Source organism: Xiphophorus maculatus, chromosome 17 (genome assembly GCF_002775205.1).
Source record: "Xiphophorus maculatus strain JP 163 A chromosome 17, X_maculatus-5.0-male, whole genome shotgun sequence".
NCBI classification, from domain to species: domain Eukaryota; kingdom Metazoa; phylum Chordata; class Actinopteri; order Cyprinodontiformes; family Poeciliidae; genus Xiphophorus; species Xiphophorus maculatus.
In genome coordinates, this window is record NC_036459.1 from 15,555,101 (window position 1) to 15,578,186 (window position 23,086).

Below are 23,086 nucleotides of genomic sequence, written 5' to 3' on the forward strand. Positions count from 1 at the left end.
TTAGTGGACAAACAGAATCACGAAGAGCAAGGAAAACAGCAGACGGGACACGGCGTTTAAAATTAGACTATAAATCAGGGTAAGGCTATAAAAAAAACATCCAAAGTTAAACAATCCCAAGAGGAGTATAATCCATCAAACCGAAAAGAAAAGAGCATGTAACAAATGCAAACCTACCAAGACAGGACAGCAGTTATGACACACTCCCATGGTAACTGAAAAAGCTGTAGCCATTGTTGAAAGAAAGCCACACTCTTGACCTCAAGTTGTACAGAAACAGATATGTCATTGTAAACGCAATTTAAAACCATTCATCTGATTCACTTCCCAATGCAATGTAGCATGATTCCAATAAAATATGTTGACTGAGTTGATCTGAGTTGAAAAAAGTTGATCTGAGTTGAATCGGGAGAAGATGTGGAAAAGGTCAATGCGGTGTAAGAAAAGAAAGAACCTGCTAAATGTTTACAGCTTTCTAACTGAGGAAGGCATTCGGTTAAATGCAGGAATGATTTTGCCTCTGAGGAAAAGTAGTTGGTTCCCAATTTTGAGTTTGTCAGCTCAACCCTAGCCTCCTCAGGCATGTACCATTGGGCAAGACATCAAACTAAAGAGAGTCACTGATCTGCATGTTTGCGTTTGCAGAGATGGTGCTGTAGTGTGAACCAGACTGAGGTGTTAAGATAGCTAGAATGGCGTTAGTTAGTCATTTTGAACAATGTTTTATTGAGGTCTTACCTGAACGGTTGCGTTCTAGTAATCTACCCCCTTTGACGTGGCACAAGTCACCTTGAGTGCTGTTGCAGGTCAAGTTGAGGTCCCCTTTACAGTATATCGGAGAACTTCCCTGCACTGCCTGAGGGATGTGTTTCTTCCTTTTCTTGGGCAGCTTCTGCTTAGCCATGGCCAAAGAGTAGTACATTCCAAAATTATTGACAATAACGGGCACAGGCATGGCTATCGTCAGCACACCGGCTAAAGCGCACAACGCTCCCACCACCATGCCTGACCAGGTCTCCGGATACATATCTCCATAGCCCAAAGTAGTCATGGTCACCACGGCCCACCAGAAGCCGATGGGAATGTTCTTGAACTTGGTGTGGTCAGTGGCCGTGGGGTCATTGGGCTTGGCACCGATCCTTTCGGCGTAATATATCATGGTGGCAAAAATCAAAACTCCCAACGCCAGGAAGATGATTAGCAGCAGAAATTCATTGGTGCTGGCCCGCAATGTATGGCCCAGCACCCTAAGCCCTACAAAATGACGCGTTAGCTTGAAGATGCGCAGAATCCGGACGAAACGCACCACCCTGAGAAAACCCAAGACGTCCTTGGCGGCCTTCGAAGAGAGGCCGCTCAGCCCTACCTCCAGGTAGAAGGGCAGAATGGCCACAAAGTCGATGATGTTGAGAACGCTCTTAACAAACTCCAGCTTGACTGGGCAGAAGGTGACGCGCACAAGAAACTCGATGGTGAACCAGAAAACGCAAACTCCCTCCACGTATGTGAGCGCGGGATCGGTCTCAATCTCGTACTGCGGCGCCGGGTCCGGCTCGCTGCTGTTCCGCGCGTCGGTCTTGTTGATGATTTTGTTGAAAGCCTCATGGGTCTCCAAGCAGAAGGTGGTGATGGAGACCAGGATGAAAAACAAAGACGCGAAGGCAATGAACTAAAAGAGAAAAGAGCAAAAGAGAAGAAACACATCAATCAAGGTTAAGGTTACTTCAACGTGACATGAAGTGATTAATAACAAGCTGTTTACTAAGAGATTTATACATGATTTTGTGTTATAAGTAGTACTCAGATTTAACTGGGGGCTAGAGTGTTCTGTAGCTATGAACTTAAAAACACTGCTTTGTCATCTTTGTGAAAAACAGAAATTTTAATGTAGATATCAAAATGTGTCCATTGCTGCTGGTATGTAAGACAATCGGGAAGCGTAAAAAAGCAACACAAAAGATAGAACTGGTGGAAGCAGAAGCAAATAACAACCAAACAGTTAATTTAAAAAGTTGTTTCTGTTGTTATAAATGCTTTATTAATGGCAAACAAGCTGGTAGAAAGCAGTAATACAAGCTGGCTTCCAACAGCAACCCAACTGTTTGAACCAAAGGTTTAAAGGTTTTACAGTTTAGACTACGTACTGCCATAAATTGGCAATATGTACAGTTCAGTAGCCTGATAACCACATAAATACATAAAGAATGCATGTATTACTTTAAACACCAATGTTTTATAGTAATACAAATAATAAATATTGTTGTTTAAAACCTCCACACTATCGGTACCACATAAAGAAGAGAACCCGACTCATCTGAAAAGTTTTAAAAAGAGAAATCAAAGTTTAACATCAAGCAGATTCTTTTCTTCACAGTAACCTGGCTGTCTGTCGCAGAATCGCAGCAGTACTCCGAGAATCTCAGGCAGACATTGCAAACATTTACAGGCGTTCTCCAAGAGCCAGAATAGCAGACTTCCACGCACAGCCCAGTGTGCTCCTTCTACACTTTCCTCCCACACCCCATCCGTAGTTGTGCTCTGCTGCCTACTGAGCGCCCAAGAAGAAGTCGTTTCACACTCTTACTCTCATGCTTGGTTTTTTGGATCGTATGACTCACGCACTCTCAAAATATCATTGCCACTATTTGGGTCACCGTTATCTTGAACTGCGCGCAGTTCAAGATAACGGTTCCTGAACATATTGCATTCCTGAACATATTGATTGTATGTTTACAATTATACATGCATCTTTTCAGGTGTGTATTCTGTGCGCTGCACGTTAAGTGTCCCCACACATTTCAGCTGATTCTAATAAGGAGTTCTTTGACATTCTGTTCCAGGTAGACTAATGGTCATAAAAATTATTGCTACAAATGATAATATTGTTGATTTGAGACAATTTTCAACTAATATATTGATAATATAGCATAGTAATGCAAGGTTGCCCTCTGAAAGACTAATAAACTTTAATTCTGTACAGAACACCAAGCACTGGAACTAAAATAAATAAATAAATAAAACAACCACCAAAAATAATAAATTATCGAGGTCATTTTAATTCATAATTGATTATTGCCACAGGATTAAACAGGACTTGACAATGTTATGTTCATCTTTTGTAGAGAAGAAAGAGCAAAGATTTCAGTCTGGTAGAGACATTCCCCAAAAGCCCTGCTGCTGTAATTTGTAGCAACTATGGCTCTACAAATGCCTGAAGAAGGGGGAATACAAATCTATTCCATACGTTTTTACTTCACTGGTCTCAGGCAAAAAGAAAAAAAATCAAATATTTTTAGTCGTGAAAAACATGAAAACATGTGGCGTAGCTTAAGGAATGCTTTTACATGTCAAAAAAAAAAAAGTCTATTTCTTCAAACCTTTTGTCATGAAAAATCAACATTTTTGTCCATCTGTGAAACAGAGCAGACCTAGTCCATGTTCAAGAGATATGTCAGTAATTGTTGTTTTTTTTTACTAGAACAAAAGCTGAAACGGACGCCTTTGCTGTGTGAATGCTGCTGACTGATGGTAACTGCTGAGCTGCGATTTTGCAGCTTTTGCTTTGGCAACCCAAAGGACGGGTGAGTCCAGTCTCACCAGCAGATGGACAGTCTTTGTTCTGTTTAAAAACTTTTTTTTATGAAAGACATTAAAACACACGAGCACTATCCAGGAGACGCTGCTTCTCGACATTCTGATTTCCAGCATACACACACACATATCGCATGCTAAGCAAGTCCTCCACTTCTACAAATTGCCCTTTGAAGGCAGAGCTGGGCAGCTGTTGCACAGACGGCCCAACTCCGACTGCAGATCTAATTTAGCCCTGAGGACGAGCCCCATTTTCAGGCCATCTTTTATCATCACATTTCGGGCTCGGGGAGGTTTGTCGCTCGCGGCCGCTAACAGCTCAGACGGCTGTTTCACAGGCACAACTGGTGACCTTCATGCGTGCCCCGAGAAATCACAAAGGTTTGTCATCATAAAAACTCCCTATTGATTGAACTGAAAGTCACAAAGACAGATTGATATATTGATTGATGATTTTAATAAACCGCAGAGGGAAGTTCTGTGACTAAGGCTACCTGAGGATGAGACGGTATTGTGCTGCAGGAATGAAAAATGAGATAAACAACTCTGGGCGAGGCTGAAGGGAGAGGGATAAACTCATTTTTGTCATGTCAGTTGATGAAAACTGTCGTATTAAAGGTGTTTTTTTTAGAAGAAGAAGAACACAGCAGAGAGAGAGAAAGTTGTGGAAAAGTTTAAAGCAGGGTTAGCTTAAACTAGCTTAAAATAAGCTAACTAACCAGCTTAATTATGTTAAGCTACTTAACTAGCTAGGGTAAGCAAAACTAATCTAAGCTAGGTTTGGTTAAGTACCAAACTTTGCCAAAGCAACTTAAACTAAGCTAACCCTTAGTTTAAGATAACTAAAAACTAGCTTAAACTAAGGATTTAAGCTAGTTTTAGCTGGGATGTCTTGAAAGACTGTTGAAGTTAAATAAAAAGGAAGACTAGATGAAGAGATTAAGGTTTGCCTTTTTAAGGTTAAGGACATCATTGTTCAAAAAAAGCCAGAGATCCAAAGGGTGATGCTTTTATTTTCCACACCATTACCATTTTTCACAAGTGGAAAATGAACAAACTACTGAGTTTGTATTTCTTGAAAGGGAGAAGAAAAAAAAGCAGGGGTCATAGTTCCTGGAGAGCCACTGAAAGGCAGTGAGACTCTAAACATCTCAATGTCTTTTAGTGCCACTATCTTTATACCAGAATACAGAACAGCAGCTCTTGCAACCGTCTCGTAAACCTTCCTTTTTCATTCTCCCTGTGGAAATGACATTAAAACATTTCCTCTTAAGGAATCCTGGGGTTTACAAGGACATTTTAAACATAAGCAACAGCGTAAACCAGACAGGGATGACATCTTTTGGTCTCCAAGGGCAACAAGTAAGGCTTTATACGTCGCTGCTTTTATTGTGAATGGAAATGTTTGTTTCTGCTCCCTTGCATAAAGTCTTTTTTTATGCCAACAACTAAAGATGATCTATCAGACTTAACACTTTTAACCACATTCATGATACTGGAGAAAAAAACTAAAGCTAGCACAACCCTTAGCTTTCAAAAATACTAAATGTAACCCAACCTGGAGAAAAATCTAATAAATCAAGTACTTTAACCGCCTAATTTCATGATCTGTGTGTTTTCCCTTCAGTTCTGACTTGACGACTTAGTCGGGAATTGAATCACCACCACCTCAAACGCTGATGGGATGCGATCGCTGTCACAGTCTTCAAGCACAGACGCCGTCGTTGTAATTGCTTCATCTTCCGCTGGACGTCTCTGTCAGACGCAGGGACTCTCCCAGACCTCGGCCGGAGGGAAATGCCACATCAAGCTGCTTCAGCGGCAGCAGAGCAGGGTGTTGACACGGCCAGGCGGGGCGAGTAAAGAGCTATTTGCAAGTAACAAACCGATCTCGTCACGTCAAATGTGTGGTCAGAAATTACTGCAAAATTCCGGGTTACGGAGAACGAATGCTTCCGCTTACATTGCATGGGTGGAAACTCTCAGTTGGATTAATGTCAAACTTTGACGAGGCCATTCTGAAAGATGCATACATTTAAACCATTCTTTTGGGTAGCTGTCTGTTTTAGGGTCATTTCAGTGAATCTCCACCCGAATTTTTGCACAAAAGCTTCCTCTCACCATGTTTCACAGTTTCCTGTACATGTAGCTAAACTTCCGTCTTGTTCAACTAGAGCAACTTTCTACCATGTGTTTTCAGATTCTTCTACATGTCTAAATGCATCTTTCCTTCTTCAAAAGTAGATTTCTTCTTGCAGTTAATCCATAAAAGATCACACAGCTTGTGAAATGTGCAAGCAGAAGTTTTATTGTCTGAATTGTACAGCAGAGTGAAACTTCTTGTGTTCTTCAGCACCCAAAAGCAATAAGTTGGTTACAGACAATCGATGGATATTCTTCTCCACCTCTTTTCATAGCATATTTAATTAATGTTTTAGTACCGTTGTAGAGACAAATTTCAGCCGATGAAGAGCTCCCAGTGAACTAATTTTAGAAAAAAAACAGTTCATTGCTTTTGTTTTCTACGGAAGAGGATTGGGGCCTCAGAATTCTGAGAAAAAGTCTGGATTATTATTTTTTTCCTATTCCATACTTTTCACAGTTTCTGACCCGACAGAAAAAGAAAATCTCTCTTTTAAATAGGTATTTCATGGATTCCAGCGTACAACCTTTGTTTGTTTTTTTTCCAGCCCCCAGACTCTAAAATAGGATCCACTGTCACGGTTCACATTTCACGCGGTATGATGGAAACACATCAGATGTGCCCACTTTGGCTGGCATCCACTGCACAAATAAACACACAAATATGCAACCTCCATGCCTCTCTCCGCCCACGCGGCGACCAATTAGGACATCCGCTGGCCTCGGCCCCTTGGGACCGCCACCGTCTGTTTGACACCGAGAACGGAAGGTTGTGGTCTGTTTGCGGCCGGAGAAAACAAGCCGCCGTCATGCTAGCTTGGTCCTCTGCTGTGACGACAGCAAGCCAAGGAGACCTTGAGGATACCGACAAACTCTAGAAAGATCTAATGCAGAAGGTTGCTATGGTGAACTTGACCCAGCATAGTGGGGGTTTTCCCCCCCCCCACTCTTGAAAATGACTTAAAGTGCAGTGAAAATGACTGTGTTGCCAGCTAAATCTAGGATGTGGGACATGATTACAGCAGAGAGCAGCTGAAACACAAGTCATTAAGAAAAATAACCTTCAAAACAGGGCGCTATGTTTATGACACAGAACAGGTTTTTCTGTAAATTATGTCAGTTAGCCACCTGAGGGAAGTTGGCCCCTCAAACCTTCAAATCTAAAGAAACTGGCCTCAAATGTTTGTGCTGGTATCATTTTAAAGATAACAATAGAAATGTTTCCAGATGTTTCATCTGACCCCTTTCACTCCTGCTTACATTTCCAAAATAAACAAATAAATAAAATAAACAAATTTGGAAACATTTCTTAATATCTTTAAAATAATAGCGGCACAAACAATTTTTTTTGTTTCTGCACAAACGTTTGACAACCAAATTTGCTTGACTTTGTAAAAGTAGAGGTGGGGGGCTGGTCGACCTTTAAACTTTTATTAATATCTTCAAAGCGTAAGCAGCACAAACAAAAACCTTTGCTGCACCAACGTAGTCGAATTGACTGACACCAATTTTGCCTGATTTGAAGAAGGTGGGATGGCTGGTTGACCTTTCGTGACCTCTGGAAGCATTTCACAACATCTTTAAAATAATAGCGGCACAAACAAAAAAATTCTGCTGCACAAATGTAGCACAAAAGTTTGAGACCAATTTTGTTTGAGACTTAGGTGCCTTAAGATGAGCTTTAGGATTCATCGTTCAAACTTGAACACCCAGCTTGTCCGTTTCTGGCTAACACACGGCAGAAGATAGACCTGACTAATGTCTGACTAATGTATGTACAAGGGCCCATTGGCTCTCCACTCAAAGGGAGCCTTTGTAGTGCTTAGTAAGTTTGCCAAATCAGCCATCAAATGAAAATATGTCAATGTATTTCAGTAGACGGAGGATACGGATTCCCCCAATCACAGCCTTCCTCTCTCCCAGTTTCTGGATTTTTCACACGGAACTGAACTCCAGCTTGAGGTTCGGACCCCCCAAGCAGAAACATCCCTCCATCGTCTGATCTGTGCCTGTCACTCAGTGGTGTTGATTCTCTTCAAAGTGCTCCACTCCCCTTCTTGGCGTGACTACAAGCCGGGATACCGACAGCACGCCGGGGTACGACGCTAATCACTAACAAGACAACAAGAGGATCTTCCCCGTCTCGTTTCATCCCCTGCGACGCCCAGACTTCATGCTTCCAGAGAAACAAAATGAATTCAGGTTCATAAAGTCGAGACAAGCTGATCCGGCAGCGTACAGTTTATGAGTTACGGCAACTTGAGGTCAAAAACCAGTTGAGATTCTAACAAAACACACAAAAACAGCCGAGTAAAGTCCCGTTGCACTCTCTTTAAGTCAATAATTCCTTAATATTGATGAATAAGTACCATCACATGACATTTGCTGACTATTGTAAGCAATTCTTCAAGGGCAAAATCTCAACAGCCAGGACAAAAGCCAAACTGCTGAATCTGGGGTTTGACTTTTGAACTCAAGCACTTTTGGCCAAATAAAATAAATAAATCTCGCAACAGATCCACTGTATTTCAAACTAAAACTTCAGATGTGCTGCCTGGACTCCAGGCCATTAGCCACACACAGTGTGTGCGCAGTCAGGATATCAGCCTGCAGCAGGAGAACGGTGAACGGGAGATCTGTATCGTGATTCCCGTCACACGGAGCTCCCCCGTTCTGAAATTAAACGGTGCTTAAATCAACATCATTCAGGAAGTGAAACCACAATGTTCCACTTCTAAAAACCACTGTAGCACATGCATAATTAAACCGCCATGTAATTGATTTTAATCTCTGCCTTGTTCTTTAGAGACGAGGCTGGGTGAGATTTTTTTTCGTTAAATAAATCGAGAAAAATAAATAAATCAGCTTTCTGGGAGGACGGCGATCGATTCTGCAGACTTGGAACGGCTGGGTTCCCCTAACAAAAGGCAGATTTTTGTCAAACACTTTTTTCCCCCTCTCCCTTTATCATCTGCCGCCATGGTAACGGCACCTTCAAAATGGTGAATCTCAAGTGTGAAAACAGAGAGTAATGAGGAAAAAAAAAAGAAAGTGGTGAGAGAGAAATGAACAATCCATTTTTCGGGACGTATAAAGGGTTTCCCCTCCCACTCCCTGTCTGTCTTCTAAAACACACTCGCCGCATTTGTCACCGCCGTTGTAGGACGACAAGCAGATGACAAAGCAAGACAGGAGATTTGCTTTTACACACCCATTAACAAAAATATATGAGTTTCATTAAATTGCTAATCGAGGGGCCAAAAATATAAATAAACACAAAAACAGAGGATGGAAGTGAGCGGGAAAGCTGATTCCTGCTAAACTAAAATCTGAGCGGAGTTTCCCCACGCCGTCGTCGCCGCCTTTCCACACACACATTTCTTCCTCCCCCCAGTCCTCATTACACTACTCACTGTGACATGACAGCAAAACACACCCGGGAAAACCCTCCTAAGCCTACAGCTTTTGTCAAGCACAAACATGCCGGCGCTAAAAATAGCCTATCGAAATTTTTCAGGCTTGCTAATTTGAATAATTCATTGTCCCTTTAAGTCGGTGGAGTCAGCGGTTGGAGAAGAGGGCGGGGCCGGTGGATAAGACCCCCGGATCCCTGCCAGCCATACCGTGGGCTCATTTAAACACAGAACGGGGATATCTGAGGAAAGCTATGTTGCTCTATTTGGCATGCTCTGATGTTCGTCCCCTTGTGAGAAAAACCCAGACGTGGCCCCGGGCGGCGGTTACCCAGGCCGGATAAAGTCTTTCAAAGTTTTTGCTTTGAACCCTGGCTGTCCTTGGAACGTCTTCTTTTTTGAGAAATGTCCTGCTAGGAGATTTTGTGATGGTGAATTGTGATTGACCTCACTTCTTTTCCATCCTTGAGGTTAGGGTAAGGAAGACCAGAAAATCGTTCCTTTAGTGTCTAGATAGACGGTATCTTAACATCCTTAAAGGTCATTCCTGTAATCTCCATGTTTTCATTTGAAAACTCATTGGATTCTCTCACACCTGATAGCTTGTATCCCTAGCAAGCTAGGTAGGGATACAAGCTAACTTGTAGGGATTTAGGTAGGAGTGTCACTACATAAATCTTAAATGTTACGACCACTGGATTCCCAAAGTGTAGCTTATATTGAGGACTACGAACTCCGTCAAGTACATTGTAGTTACGGGGGACAAGGACTGGGGTCACTGACCATTGTAATTGTGTAACATACAAAGTTAGAGTTTGCAAAAAGAAGTACACCTCTTGCTTTTTTAATACTCTAGTATTATGACCAAAAACGTCAATGTTTTGCGCCGTTTTTTGTGTGGGTTTTGGGGCGAGAACCAACACAAAACCACAAATCGGAGGGGTAAAATCTAGCATGAGGAAATGTACTGAGTTGGCCAAATTTCAAAAGGTAGACCCTGTTCCATCATTCAATCAAGTTAAAGTTATTGGTATCTGCCGTCACGGTGGGGGGAACCATCTAGAGGCAAGGTACACCCAGCAGGCAGGTTCCCCAACCGCAATCCTGATACTCTACTGCTCTTGTGAAGAAAGCAGCTTGCTTTCGTCCGTTTTGAGGACGCTCCACTTAAAGCTACTTGGCTCTGCCTTCAGCTGAAGTGTTGCCATCACAGACACTTGACAGTGATTCTACCACATGATATTAAAACCACCCTTGTGATTAACCTCGTCGTCCCTTCTTATCTCGACTCATCAGCTGAGTTGCTCTTAAAGGTGTAAGTCTCTTTACAGTTCATTCATGACCAGCATCTTTTCAAAGAAACTGCAGCGGTTGCTATATATAAAAACAACATTATAATAGGATCTCCAAAGGAATTTTAGAATATATATAAACCAATTACAGTGAGTAACAGTGAGTAACTGGTTTATATATATAAACCAGTTACTCCAGTTATGTTTTTACATAACAGTAAAAAAGGCTTTTTTACTGTTATGCTCATTTCACTGTCAGCAATATTCGAAACGCTGAAGTCAGACGATGCCCAGGAGTGACACTACTATGTGTCTGACTTTCTTTTTTAAAGTGTGGGAAAAACGTGTGTTTAGGTTGTTAGCATTCTGGCCAACACAAATGAAAAATAAGAAACTGTGTACCTGCAGTTTAAGGAACTGCTAAACAGGGAACTGTAGTTTCTACCGAAGCATGTCTGCTGCTTGTGCATCTACAGACTTTATATGTCCAGACAAAATGTAATAACATCGGCTTTGTAATAAATCTTTCTCCATTACACAGAGACGATGAAATGCTTTTTCATTCTACAGCTGTGTTTCTTCTTTCCTCTCTCTTACCGACACAGGTACCACCTGCGCTTCCTACATACGTAATTACTGACAGATAAATAAAAAGGCTTGTTAAATTATACTGTAGTTACACAGTGTGACTGGTTTAACAGTGCAACATATTCAACAGTGGTTCTGAGCTTGTTTTTCTTGCTAACATGGTGACATGTGCTCCTGTTCCTTCCACAGTCCCATCAAATCTGAACAGCTTCCTTAATAACAATAACAATAATAATACATTTTATTTGTTGTATCTTCTTGGCACTCATGGTCACATTACATCATTTAACATAAAAACAGACAACATTAAAAGGAAATGAAAATAATTACTATATATATATATATATACAGTATATATATATATGTATATATACTGTAAATATATGGTGTGGTGTGTTCAGGGTAGTTTGCAATGATAGTTTTCAAAATAAAATAAAAAATCTTCAACATTTTACGGCAATATTTTTTGCAACATTTGTTCCATTTTCAGCCAATGCGGTCCGCTTTCACGCTGCAGTGTATCAAACAATCCAAACCTATTGAAGAACCTGTTCCCCTCCTCGCCTGTGGGGGCGCTGCACCAAGAACCGCTGACGGAAATGGCACAAAAACCTCAGAAGAAGACATGAGTGCAACTTCCTTCTTCACAAAATGTAAACAAAAACGGAGTGGCGGTGGTTGTAGTTAAAAGACCACGAGCCATTCCTCCATGTTTGGTTGGGTTTACCCAGAATGCCCTGCGCTATAGTCCGCTTCCTGGTTTCGGAGCGGTCTCCGCTCCTCTTGGCATTCACACATGCATTCGAACAGCTCCAGAGTTCACTTTAAAAGAAATAAGACCTAGCATTCACACCTCACCATACGAAATGGGTTTTCCAAGCAAACAAACCAGAGTTTGATTAAAGTGGATTAAACAATGTTGGGGTAAATGCAACCTAAATTTCAGTTTGAGACATCAGAGTAAAAGGGGCTGAATATATAGGTGTACCAATGGCCAACGATGAAAACCATTTTAATACAGTGTGCAGTGCAGTTTTTCCACAAATTTGGTATATAATAAATTACTTCCATTTCAAACAAGATAACTTTTCTTACAATCATTATTAATCCAACTGATACTAGGAGTAAGAATATGTCTGTGTTTTTGTCATAAATAATTATAGCCATTAACTGATTGAGTTGCGGGTGAGGCGAAACATTCTAAATGATCGTCTAGAAACCGACTAAAATAGCCTGTTTGCCGTCTCTTCCATCATACAACATATTCAAAAATAATCCCTGGTTGTCGGTTGCTGTCAAACAGCTGCCCTAAATAACGCCTGGTGTGAAGCGCAGAAATGAAGATGAAGATTAAAGAGAGCAGCAGGCAGCTGGCAATGCAACATCACTCAAAAAAATAAAGTAACTATAACAAAAGCAGTGATCAACTTCTCCAGTCAGACAAAAATACTCTCTGCTGAAGGTCCCACAGAGGCTGGTGCTAAATATAACTGGTGCTTTGCTCCTCTCCCTTTCATCGGCTCATGTGCCCATCAATATTTTAGCTCATTGCCAGCAGCCCAGACAAACTGTTGACTCACGGAGGCCAATGTTTAGGTGGGAATGTCCACATAAAGGCTCATAAATATTGGATGGGAGATCACTCATGAAGTGTGAGAGAGACCCTGCTCACTCCCCCCGACATGCAGTGTGACACGGCAGGTCTGCTGTTGGTGTCTGAACTGAAGAAATTTAAAGTTTGTTGTTGTGGGGGGGAAACGAATTATCTATCCTCTGAAGAATTTCCTTTGGTTTTGCTCTCTTGTCAGATTTCAATATTTAAGATCATGCAACAGCGTCTTAATCAGATGTAAGTCCACACTTTGACTAGGCCACTTTAAATCCTGAAAATAATTTTGAACCGTGTTAGTTCTCTCTGACTGCTATCAAAGTTTCATCTGTGAACTGAAATTGTCCCAGAAGTTATCGCGACAAACAATAACTCTGTTGTTTTGAGATCATTTTAAAGTAATTGGATAATAATAGTGGCATAGTAATGCAAGTTCACCATCTCAAAAGCCAATGAAATGTAACTTTGCAACAATAAAAATAAAAAACACCCCACACTTGAACTGGACGATATTTGTAGATATTCAAAATAAAACGCAACAACCAAAAATAGTATAGAAAACTGAAATGAAAAAAAGACATGCATGACAGAAACCATGAGTACAATGGATTATGAGGTCGGTAAGCAAAAATTGCCTTTTACTTGCTTTTTGCAACAGGCTCAATGAACAGCAACAATGGAGACAGACAGAAAAAACAACAAGGGAGTCTACAACTTAATGATATAAATTATCAGGGCTTATTGATATACATCTATAAATATATATATATATATATATATATATATATATATATATACAGTATATACATTTCAGAATAAATCTCCCACGTCAGATTGATGGGACTTCATGAAAAAAAGTCTCTACAATGACTGGAGAAGCGGGACAGTAGCATGAAAGATGACGACAGCTTTGAATCCGTCACACAATCAGCTAACTTCAATACAGAGGCCACAAGACATAAAAGTGAAGGGATATTTTCATGAGGCAACAGTTCATTAAAGTGTGATAAGACATTTAACTGTGTTGATGAGCAAACAAAAAAAAAACATGTTAATATCTGAGCTTTTTAATGTTGTGATTAACAGCCTAGTTGGCAGGCACTTAGGCAGCCCTCCTAAGATTTGCTGAACTCATGAATAAAATTTCATTTTAAATAAACAAACAGATAATTATGTGGAGTAAAGCATAAAGGGGGGAATAAAAATAAAGGCTTGTCAAAACGTTCACGTCGTGTGTGTGTGTGTGTGTGACAGGGTCCGCACAGACACCCACACACCCGCAATTACCATCTGTGCTCCTTCATGCGGCCCTCCCCTTCAGTCGAAAGCTGCTAGAGACAACACACACCGTCAGGAATAAAGCTGTCACACGTCGCTTTGATATTTCCTCCTCTGTCAAGTTTCTGCTCCAGATTTTGTGGGCTTAATTTAGCCGAAATGGGTCAAACACACTTCAAGGTGGGCTGGACGAAACGGCAGTCTGACCAGACTAACGGCAGTCTTTCGCAACTCACGTCCGTGAGGTTGTGACAAACCAGGTGATCGCCCCCCCCTCCCTCAACATTCCTTACCTCACGAAACTAAATCGGCAGATTTCACGACAAAAGATGCAGATGAAGTCTGAGGAAGTGCCACGAACGTTCTGCCAGACGGTTTCATCACGCCGCGTTTGTCACCCCATCCACCGATTCCCACGGCGGGTCGGGATTAGTCGGCGTCTTCAGGGCCACGGCAAGGATGAGAAAGCCTCTGTTGCCGTGGCAACGAGGGTCAGGTGTGGGCTGGGGGGAGGCGTGTATGTGATGGCGGCTGCGACAAAAGGCAAGGCCAGATCAGACAAAAGCCCCCGGTTTGATCGTCTTCCATGTTGGATGCTGAGGCGCTGTTACAAAACGCCAATCTCCAGCCACCACTCTGCCGCTGAGAACTTTAAAAAACAGCAAGCGTTCAGACATTAAGGCGTCAAAACCAGGCAGATGTGACAGACTTTGGGGAACTAAAAGCAACGGCAGCTTAGGTCCACTGCACCTATCTGGATTTTTGCCTCCCCATGTTAAAGTTTGGCACCAATCCGAAGTAGTTCAGTTCTGTAACAATCAGGGACAAGATTCCAATCACCTAGAAAAAATACGTTTACATGACTCTCGGTACGATTATAGAAAAAGTAAGTCCATCTTTACAAGTTCCATAGAATTGAAAAGGAGATAGTTCAAGTCTGACCTCCTCTTTAACCTAAACATAACAAAGCAACACCTACTAAATGGCACTAATGAAACTAATGGGGATGAAGACTAAAGATAGAAAATCAAAATAACATGACAGGAGTCGCATAAATGTAAAACCAATCGAGGCTCAAAACAGCTGTGTCATAGTCAGCTTCAAGCTCATTTATTTTAATTATTTACAGTGATACATTATATCCCATGACAATGAAGACAAAAAGCGGTTATGTTTTCTTCTTTTTCTCTTGTTTTCGTCCCAATAGAATATCCATGATGTATCCGGCTTTGAAAATGCCAACCAGTAGCGTGTCACACAATTAAATTACATGTGACATCACTTCAATAACATTTAAACATATTGAACACATTGATTCATAATGTAACCGAAAAGAAAGACCACCTGTCGTGAAAGTTTACTCATCCTTCAACTAGTTGACACAAATTTCTACTCCAGAGAGACTCAATGCTATTCATTCTTCTTGTTCGTTTTTATTGTTTAGACCACCATGTTGTTGTTTAATTGTTTGACATCTTCACTATAAATTGGTTTGTAAATCTTATGAATGAGTCTCGCTATTGTGGCATCATTTGCAAATTGCCGTTTGTTAGCGGAACAAACTTTAGTGGACCGAGCACACGGCCTTGAGGTGCTCCAGTGCTCACTGTGACTGAGTTGGAGGTCATTTATAGTCTCTCAGTTTGGGAGTTCAGACCATATGAGCACATTTTAAAACAACTGACCCGAATCCCTATTTATTGATCTACTTATTATCAGACCTAAAACTTCATGATACTCGAACTTTTTAAGTCAGAAAAGCCAGTATTTTAATCCATCTAGAAGACAAATCTTAAGAAAAAAACAAAAACACTCGCTGACAAAAGTATGTTATGATGATGCGGTTGCTAAGCTGACAGCACCCTTCTACGTGTTAAAAATAAAACCCACCTATTCTAAGGAGGTGACCTCCGCTCGACAGTGTGTGCTGCAGGATGAAACAACCAGGCGTACTTGCTGCCATTTATTCTTCAGAAAAGGATCAAAGCCTCACAGCTGTCACTACTACACCTGATCTATTTGTGGCTTGCCTCTTGAATTATTCACGCGGGATTCAGAAGCGCATTCTCGGCCTGACAAAGAGCTCACGAAAAGGCTCAATTTTGCAACGCTGTCACTTTTTTTCTTTTTTTGCTGTGAAGCCGTGTGACAACACTGAGATTTTTAGAGAATCAAAAATACGCCGGAATTGGTGTCTTTTGGCGTCGCTGGTGTAACTTTGAAATTTCACAGCGAAATGTGTGATTGCGTCTCGCAAAAGAATTCATATACCAAACTATTTCAGGTTTTGAAACGACCGCAAACGTATTTTATTAGAGTCAGCATGGCGTTTGTTCCTGATGTTGTCTTTGCTTACACTGAGATTAAACTACAAGTAAGCCATCTCTATTAATTTAGTTTAGTTCTGCCGGCAATTGTGTGAGCTGGATTTTATTTCAGTTTTAGAGTAGAAAGGGACTGAATACAAAACTGGAAAATAAAAAAAAACAACTAAATCCCAAGAGAAAACATTTGCAGACTTATCATAAAGAAAACCTTACTGATATTTAATATGGGAACATTTTCTGCCAACTATATCATTGTGGAATGACTATCAGAAATGAAGTAATGATACAGTTATGGTTCCCCAAATCTCTTTGGGACAAAATAAACCAGAAAGCTTAAAAAAAGGACATTTTTGATTGAATGAAATCCACACAGAGAAAAATATAGAACTATCCATTGATAAATAGACAGGGAGTCATGAAAGAACAACAGACGGAGGAACGCTGATGACAGATGTAAAAAGCCGTCTGCTTTCTCCACACTATGATCCTGACCGTCAACCGTCGGGAGCTCTACTTGTTAAACAATAAAGATAGGCTGGAAAAGCTCTTATCATCCACATCCATTTAGCCAAATCACACTCCAGCGTGGAAGAGAAATGTGCTTAATGATTCATGAAGCGGCATCCATCCCTAACACACACACTCCCAGAGAAACGGAGAGCAAGAGACAAGAAGAGGCGCGAATCTGCACGCCACCAAGAAATGAGAGCAGAGACGTGGTCCCTGAAAGGCCCGGGACCCCGTGGAGATCACTGCATTTTCTCTATATTCGTCTTTCTGCAATTCTGCAATTTGGTTTGAAAATGGATACATTTCTTCAGTCAAAATGTCGATATTTACGAAAAATACAAAAAAAAAGCTAAATATGTTTCCAGATTATCAAAGAAAAACTGATTTCACAAAAAATTTGCATATCACTGAGACCTTCACAGAACAGATATATTCATAATTAAATTAAACTTCATACAAGTGGACTCTGTTTAATAAATTAAGTGACATATGGCGGCTACAGCAGCATATTAGGGCCATTGTAGATAAAAATAGAGAAAAGGGAGGAGTACATTTCTTCCAAAACACATTTCAGAAATGTTGAGCTCAATCTCAATGTCCACGTTTTTTGAGAAAATTTCTCTGTTTTATTCTTGCAAATTTTCAACTTTGAGCTCATAAATTTCCACGTTTTTTTGTTTGGAAATTCTTGAGCTCCAAAAGTTGAACATTTTCTAGAAACAACTCAGAAATTTTGAGAAATTTTCTAGAAAAAAAACCTGGAAGTTTCTGAGTAGCAAAAGTCAAACCCCTGCAAGTTTGTAAGATGAATCTCAAAATTTGATTTATGTTCTTGCACATTTTTGACTTTTGGAGCTCAGACGTTTCCTTGTTTTTTTTCTAGACATTTCTGAGATTGTTGACAGAAATTTACTCACTTTTTATATCAAGTATGGCGTTGTACATGGCGTTGGTGGCTCCTTACTTCATTTCGGGGTTACAGACTAAAACATATGGTAATAACGCAAAAGAACTACAAAAAAAAAAAGAGTATCAATTTTTTTGTAGTTTTTTTTATAAAATGATCCTTTATTTCTCTGACTCATCGTAAGACAAAAACACTGCTGAACACTTGATGCAAAAAGCACATACCATGTCAGATCAGGGCCTCAACTTAAAAAATCTGACCTTTATTCCCCCTTTGCATTAGCAGTGTCCAACAAAAACACACCACCTCTAGTAATGTAAAGGTCAAAGTGTGATGCTGCATTTCCAGCATATCGCTTCAGTTTCTGGCAAGACAGCAGTTGTTTGCAGCCTGTGAGAGGAGCTGGATTTAGCTTTATGTGTGTTTTCATGTCATAAACTGTATTTCTGTGCAGTGAAATTTGTTTGTTGTAGCTATTATGTTTCATGATTATGTGTTTAATTCATTGTTGAGCAGGTCAAAATCAAAAAGTTAAAAATTGTGGGGGGATTTGTGTTGTTTCAATGCTTCCTCTTAGCCAGGATTCCTTTAAAATAACTTTTATTCTGGTAAAATAAATGTTAAAGAAAATGAAAGCATTCTTTTTACTTAGAAATTTTTTTTTGCCACTAATACAGATTCAACATTTGCTTTTGTCTAAATAAGAGCAACAACTTTGAAATCAGTTTGGGTATTAACCATGAACCCCTTTGTATGGGGTCAGAATGACCAAAATGCCAAACTATTTTAAGGTTAAATTGAGATTAAGTCGATCAATTTCAAATTGACAAAATAAATCTTCTGGGTTTTCAGTTGACTTACTGTCACTGGTGTTGTCATGACTACAAATCAGGGGCGTCTTTTTCAAAGTAGAGCACGTACAGTAGGAATTGTTTTATGTTCCGGATCCAACATTTCACCTGCCAGGCGGATGCAGCCTCCGGGTCTGAAACTCAACACCGATGAGGAACAACAATGAGGAAATAGCTCTAGAAAAATACATTTTCCAGGCATTAGCGGTTCACTTAATGGGATTAATTATTTCTGAATATTAGCCTTACATAAGCTGGTTTTAAATTCCTATCTGCTGGTGACAAAGAAAGCCAATCTGCATCAGTTACAACAATGGGGCTTCTCATCAAATTAGTGCGCTCACTCAACCTCAACATCCCCGCCAGGCAACCCACCCGGCAAAAAGTGACATTTGTGAGCAGACGCACATTAAATCAGGATTCAGATGCAAACAAACATGAGTTCTGCATCCCGCCTCCACCACAGCACGCACCCTCGTTCCCTGAGCACACGCTCAGGAAGTGCGCTGCACGGAAAAGCATTCCCTGGAGAATGGGTATCAGCGCTGAGGACCAGGGTGAAGCTATCTGGTGTTTCAGATCGAATTAGTGCCAATTAGCCTGTGGGAAGTCAGAGGAACGCATCAGAGGCTGCAGAGAACAAAGCAGCCCCAGAGCTGAGATTATAACAAGGACTGCTTCACCTCAACACTGGGAAAACCGAATCCTCTTCTTCTAACCAGTAAAGAAAATTAAAACGACAAAACAGAAATTTAAGGAACAACTTATTGCTATGATTTTATGCCGTTCCTACTATAAAACTTAGCAAAGCTTGACCGACATCCATCCTAGTATTGTCTTGCAACTGAATAAAGCTGCTACCTCAAGTCAGACAAAATAAAAATGCTAGGAAAGTTAAAGGTAACATATTAACTGGTCAGTATTTTCAACAGGACTCAAAAATATCTGAACTTCCTGAAAGGGAAATCATTGTTTCCTCACAAGTTAATTTACTGTGACGGTGTTGTGAACTGAGGATGCAAAAATTATCAAACAGCAATGATACAAAAGAAATCTAGTGGTGCCGTATGACCGTATGACCTCTGACCTGGTGTGGGTAACTGGTCCATGAGGAAAAACCTAGACATTCAACTCTCTACTGACACTTTAAGTCTCATCCCAAGCCTTTCCCAGGTGAGCAGGTTTCTCTAGTAGATTCAGGGCCTTTCTAGGGTCTCCTTCCAGTAGGATATGCCTTAGAAAACCTTGACACAAATGTTCAGGATGCCAGCAAGTTCCCAAACTACCCTTAGTGACTTGTTTTAACAAAGAGGACCTCGACCACAAGCTACCCAAATGTTGAAGTACTCACCCAACCAAGAAACGAAGCCTTAGCCAGAAACTTTTATCCAGAATCTTAGTCTTTCACCAATGACCTACACCTTATGTCCATAGGAGAGGCTTTGAGATCAGCTTGTTGAATAGACCAAACAGGATCAGAGACAGCCCTGAAAGACTCCAACCTGCATTTGGAACCAGCATGACCTTAAAAATGAGGACACGTTGCTTGTTTTGGGTGAAAAATTGATTGGATAATCATTAGAAGCAACCTACGCTACCCCCTATTCCTGCAACACCCTCATGAAATGCCTTAAGGGATTAAATGTAGAAGAGGTCACAACCTAAGTCCGCTTTCTCTGCTTTACTACACAGGGAAATTGGAAAGTGTGATGCTACTTTAAGACAAAAACAATTAGCATTTTGCTCACGCATCATCCTCTCACAAGCAAACCAGCTGGACTGTTTTTCGTTTGTAGGTATTCACAAACACAACAAGGTGGAGGTGAGCTAAAGGCAGCAGAGCTCAGAACATTTGCTTTACCCTGAAGGTAACCGAGATAAGCAGTGCGGCCGCGGAAGGATGAGCGGAGCAAGAGGGCAGCCCTGCAGATTGATGTCGTGTTACCATGAAATGAACTGCCAGAGGCTGGAAAGCCCCATTGTGCTCGGACGATATCATGAGATCAAGCAACGATAAGAGGTGCATGCGTGTGATATCAGAATGCATTCATGTGGCTTCATGTATCGTTTGTGAATGAGACAGTGAGAGTCAGTGCACTGAAGTTGAATGAGTTTGTTAAAAGCAAGGAAAGCAATGACAGAAAGGAGAAAAAGGGAAAGACGGTCAAGACTAACGGTGAAGGCAATGGCGTTCTCACATTACCCAGACTCCATCTTGGAGCCACTTTATTTTGGTTTTGACTCGCTCTGTCTGCGTCCTCCCTCCCCTCGGTCAGTCTGGGTATCACCTTCTGCAATGAAAGCACATTCTTTGACTGCTCAGGCTGGCAAACATCGAAGTGAGGCCTTTGGATCTGCCAAGGAAAGCAGTGACATCCATCCCTCCCTCGACTCGCTAACAGGGTTGTGATCTTCAAATTCTCAACTTCTTCAAGGTCATTGCGGCCGAAGCTAGTACAAGGAAGGAAAATTTGCTTGCGTGTGTGTGTGTTTGTGTCTTTATGTTACGAGGCAATCCAAGGCAGAGGAATAAAGACAGGAGATAAGTGGGTTATCCTCATTCTTTCTCCAACAGAACAACTCAGACGTGGAGAATAAGCATTTCAAAAAGTGAGCACACACCTGATGCCAGAAGACACAATGCCTCAGAAATCATGAACCTCACTGAGTGCATCCAACAGATGAATGATAGAGAAACAACTAGGAGTTTTGAAACGACTGTCAAAGTGTGTAAATATTGCTGATTAATGATGTGCTGAATCCTGAAATTGAATCAAAGAGTTTCCCAAATATTAGCTTAAGGTTGTGTACACCCATGAGTCAAGGTCATTCCAACCTCTCTCATTTTTTATGGATTTATATAATTCCCCTAATACATTTGTCTGTTTTTCAGACGAGCTATGTGACCTGGATATCAGACTAAAAGTGAAAAAAAGGCTTGGAGATATTGATTATGTTTCCATGTTCTTTATTTTTTTCATAAAACCTGACATTGTTCCAGAGGCAATTAGCCTTCCTACACAATTCCTCTTAGTTCTCATCTCTCTTCGGTGCTCCATCTGGGCTTTCTCCCATTGACTTGAATCCCTTCGGTAAAATTTAAACCAATCAGCAAACAGAAAAAGTTGTCAATGATGATGTTGACATTCTGCGCTGTTTTAGAATTGTAGTCTGCCTGTAGGTTTAGCAATGGCAGCGGAGGAAGTGAGCAAAGTCCTTAGTTTGTGTTAGCCACGCTTCCATCATTAAGTCGCCTCATTTGGATCGGCTCTCCTGTCTTCACAAGACAGTTGTTTCCAGCTCAGGCAATTTCTGGTAAGCTTCATAGCATCGAACTGGCGGATTGCATACGTCACAAGGAAATGTTAGTGATTGGGTAAAGTTTAAGACTTCTACAGAGTCCATGCCTCCAGGAAGTAATCATATCTCCATAGCCAAAGGTTTGACGCAAAGGATAGAAAAAGGGATTCTTTTTTATCAGGCTACAAGGGAATTAATACTTTGGGAATCGGACTAAAAGAACGGATGTATCATAGATGGCAGTATGAAGGTACTCTTATGACCTCTGAACCCAGAGATGCCCTGCTTTATTCCACTACTGACTAGGCCTGTCGCGATAAACAATAAATCAATTAATCACAAAATAAATGAAAGTTATCGACCTCATTTTAATTTATCGGCTTTATCGCTTCTTCCTGCCTTTTCTCTTTCTGTTGCTGACACTGGATGAAAAAAGCCTCAACTCCGGTGCTCTCCACTGACATCTCCCTTCCTCATTTCCTTGGCATAACACCCAGCTCACACTACATGATTTTAAAGTGTCGGCCCATTTTCAAAACCTCAGAGGCCACAAACTAGCAGACAAAAAAACATAGGTGTCACGGGTTTGATCGGGTTCAACCGTGCTGTGTGTCCAGCCTCACGGCAAGAGCAACACACCACACAACAACCGATTTCTCTCACCGACATTCAGATTTCAGACAGAAAATCCCGTAAAAGCCCACTACATCACACGTGAATTTAGTGTAAACAAACACGGCTGACGACATAGAAGCAATAGCGATAGTTTGTGAGCTTATTTTAAGCGATAAAAGATCTAACAAAAAGAAAAGGTGTTGGATAAAAGAGCGGAGGATGGGGCTTTATTTGCTGCACTGTGATGTGGAGGTGAGTTATTCTGTTTTTTTGTCTTTACCATTTGTGTGTTTAAGCTTCTTCGGTTAATTAGTATTTACCATTTTAATGTTTAAAATTACACTGACAACAATGGGCACAAAATAGAATCCAGTGAACTAATTTTAAAACCAGGCATTAATCAATGCTTTACTACAATCTACCTGCAATGCATGTGGCTAGTGTCAATCCTGACTGAATGAAAATCATTATAACCTATTTATGTCACGTTAACAAAGAACAGCTGAAAAGTTACCGGTTTATCAACTGCGGTAGCAATTTCATTCCAACTCCTCTCCTCGTCATTTCTTTATTCTTTGCACGAAATGTTGAATAAACATTAATGTTGTTTCCACATATCATTTCTGATGTCTGCTGGACTTTGGGTTGGGCCGTGTCAGCTGT

At 40.9% G+C, this 23,086-nt stretch overlaps 1 protein-coding gene across 8 annotated transcripts in view; it reads right to left on the minus strand.

The window, feature by feature from the left end:
- Positions 1-23,086, minus strand: part of kcnc2 (potassium voltage-gated channel subfamily C member 2) — a 61,488-nt gene that overhangs the window by 12,527 nt on the left and 25,875 nt on the right. For all 8 annotated transcript variants that reach the window (XM_023350195.1, XM_014469572.2, XM_005801170.2 and 5 more), the window contains exon 2: positions 739-1,669. In XM_023350195.1, the coding sequence (XP_023205963.1) occupies positions 739-1,669 (931 nt within the window). The remainder of the gene's footprint in view (positions 1-738; positions 1,670-23,086) is intronic.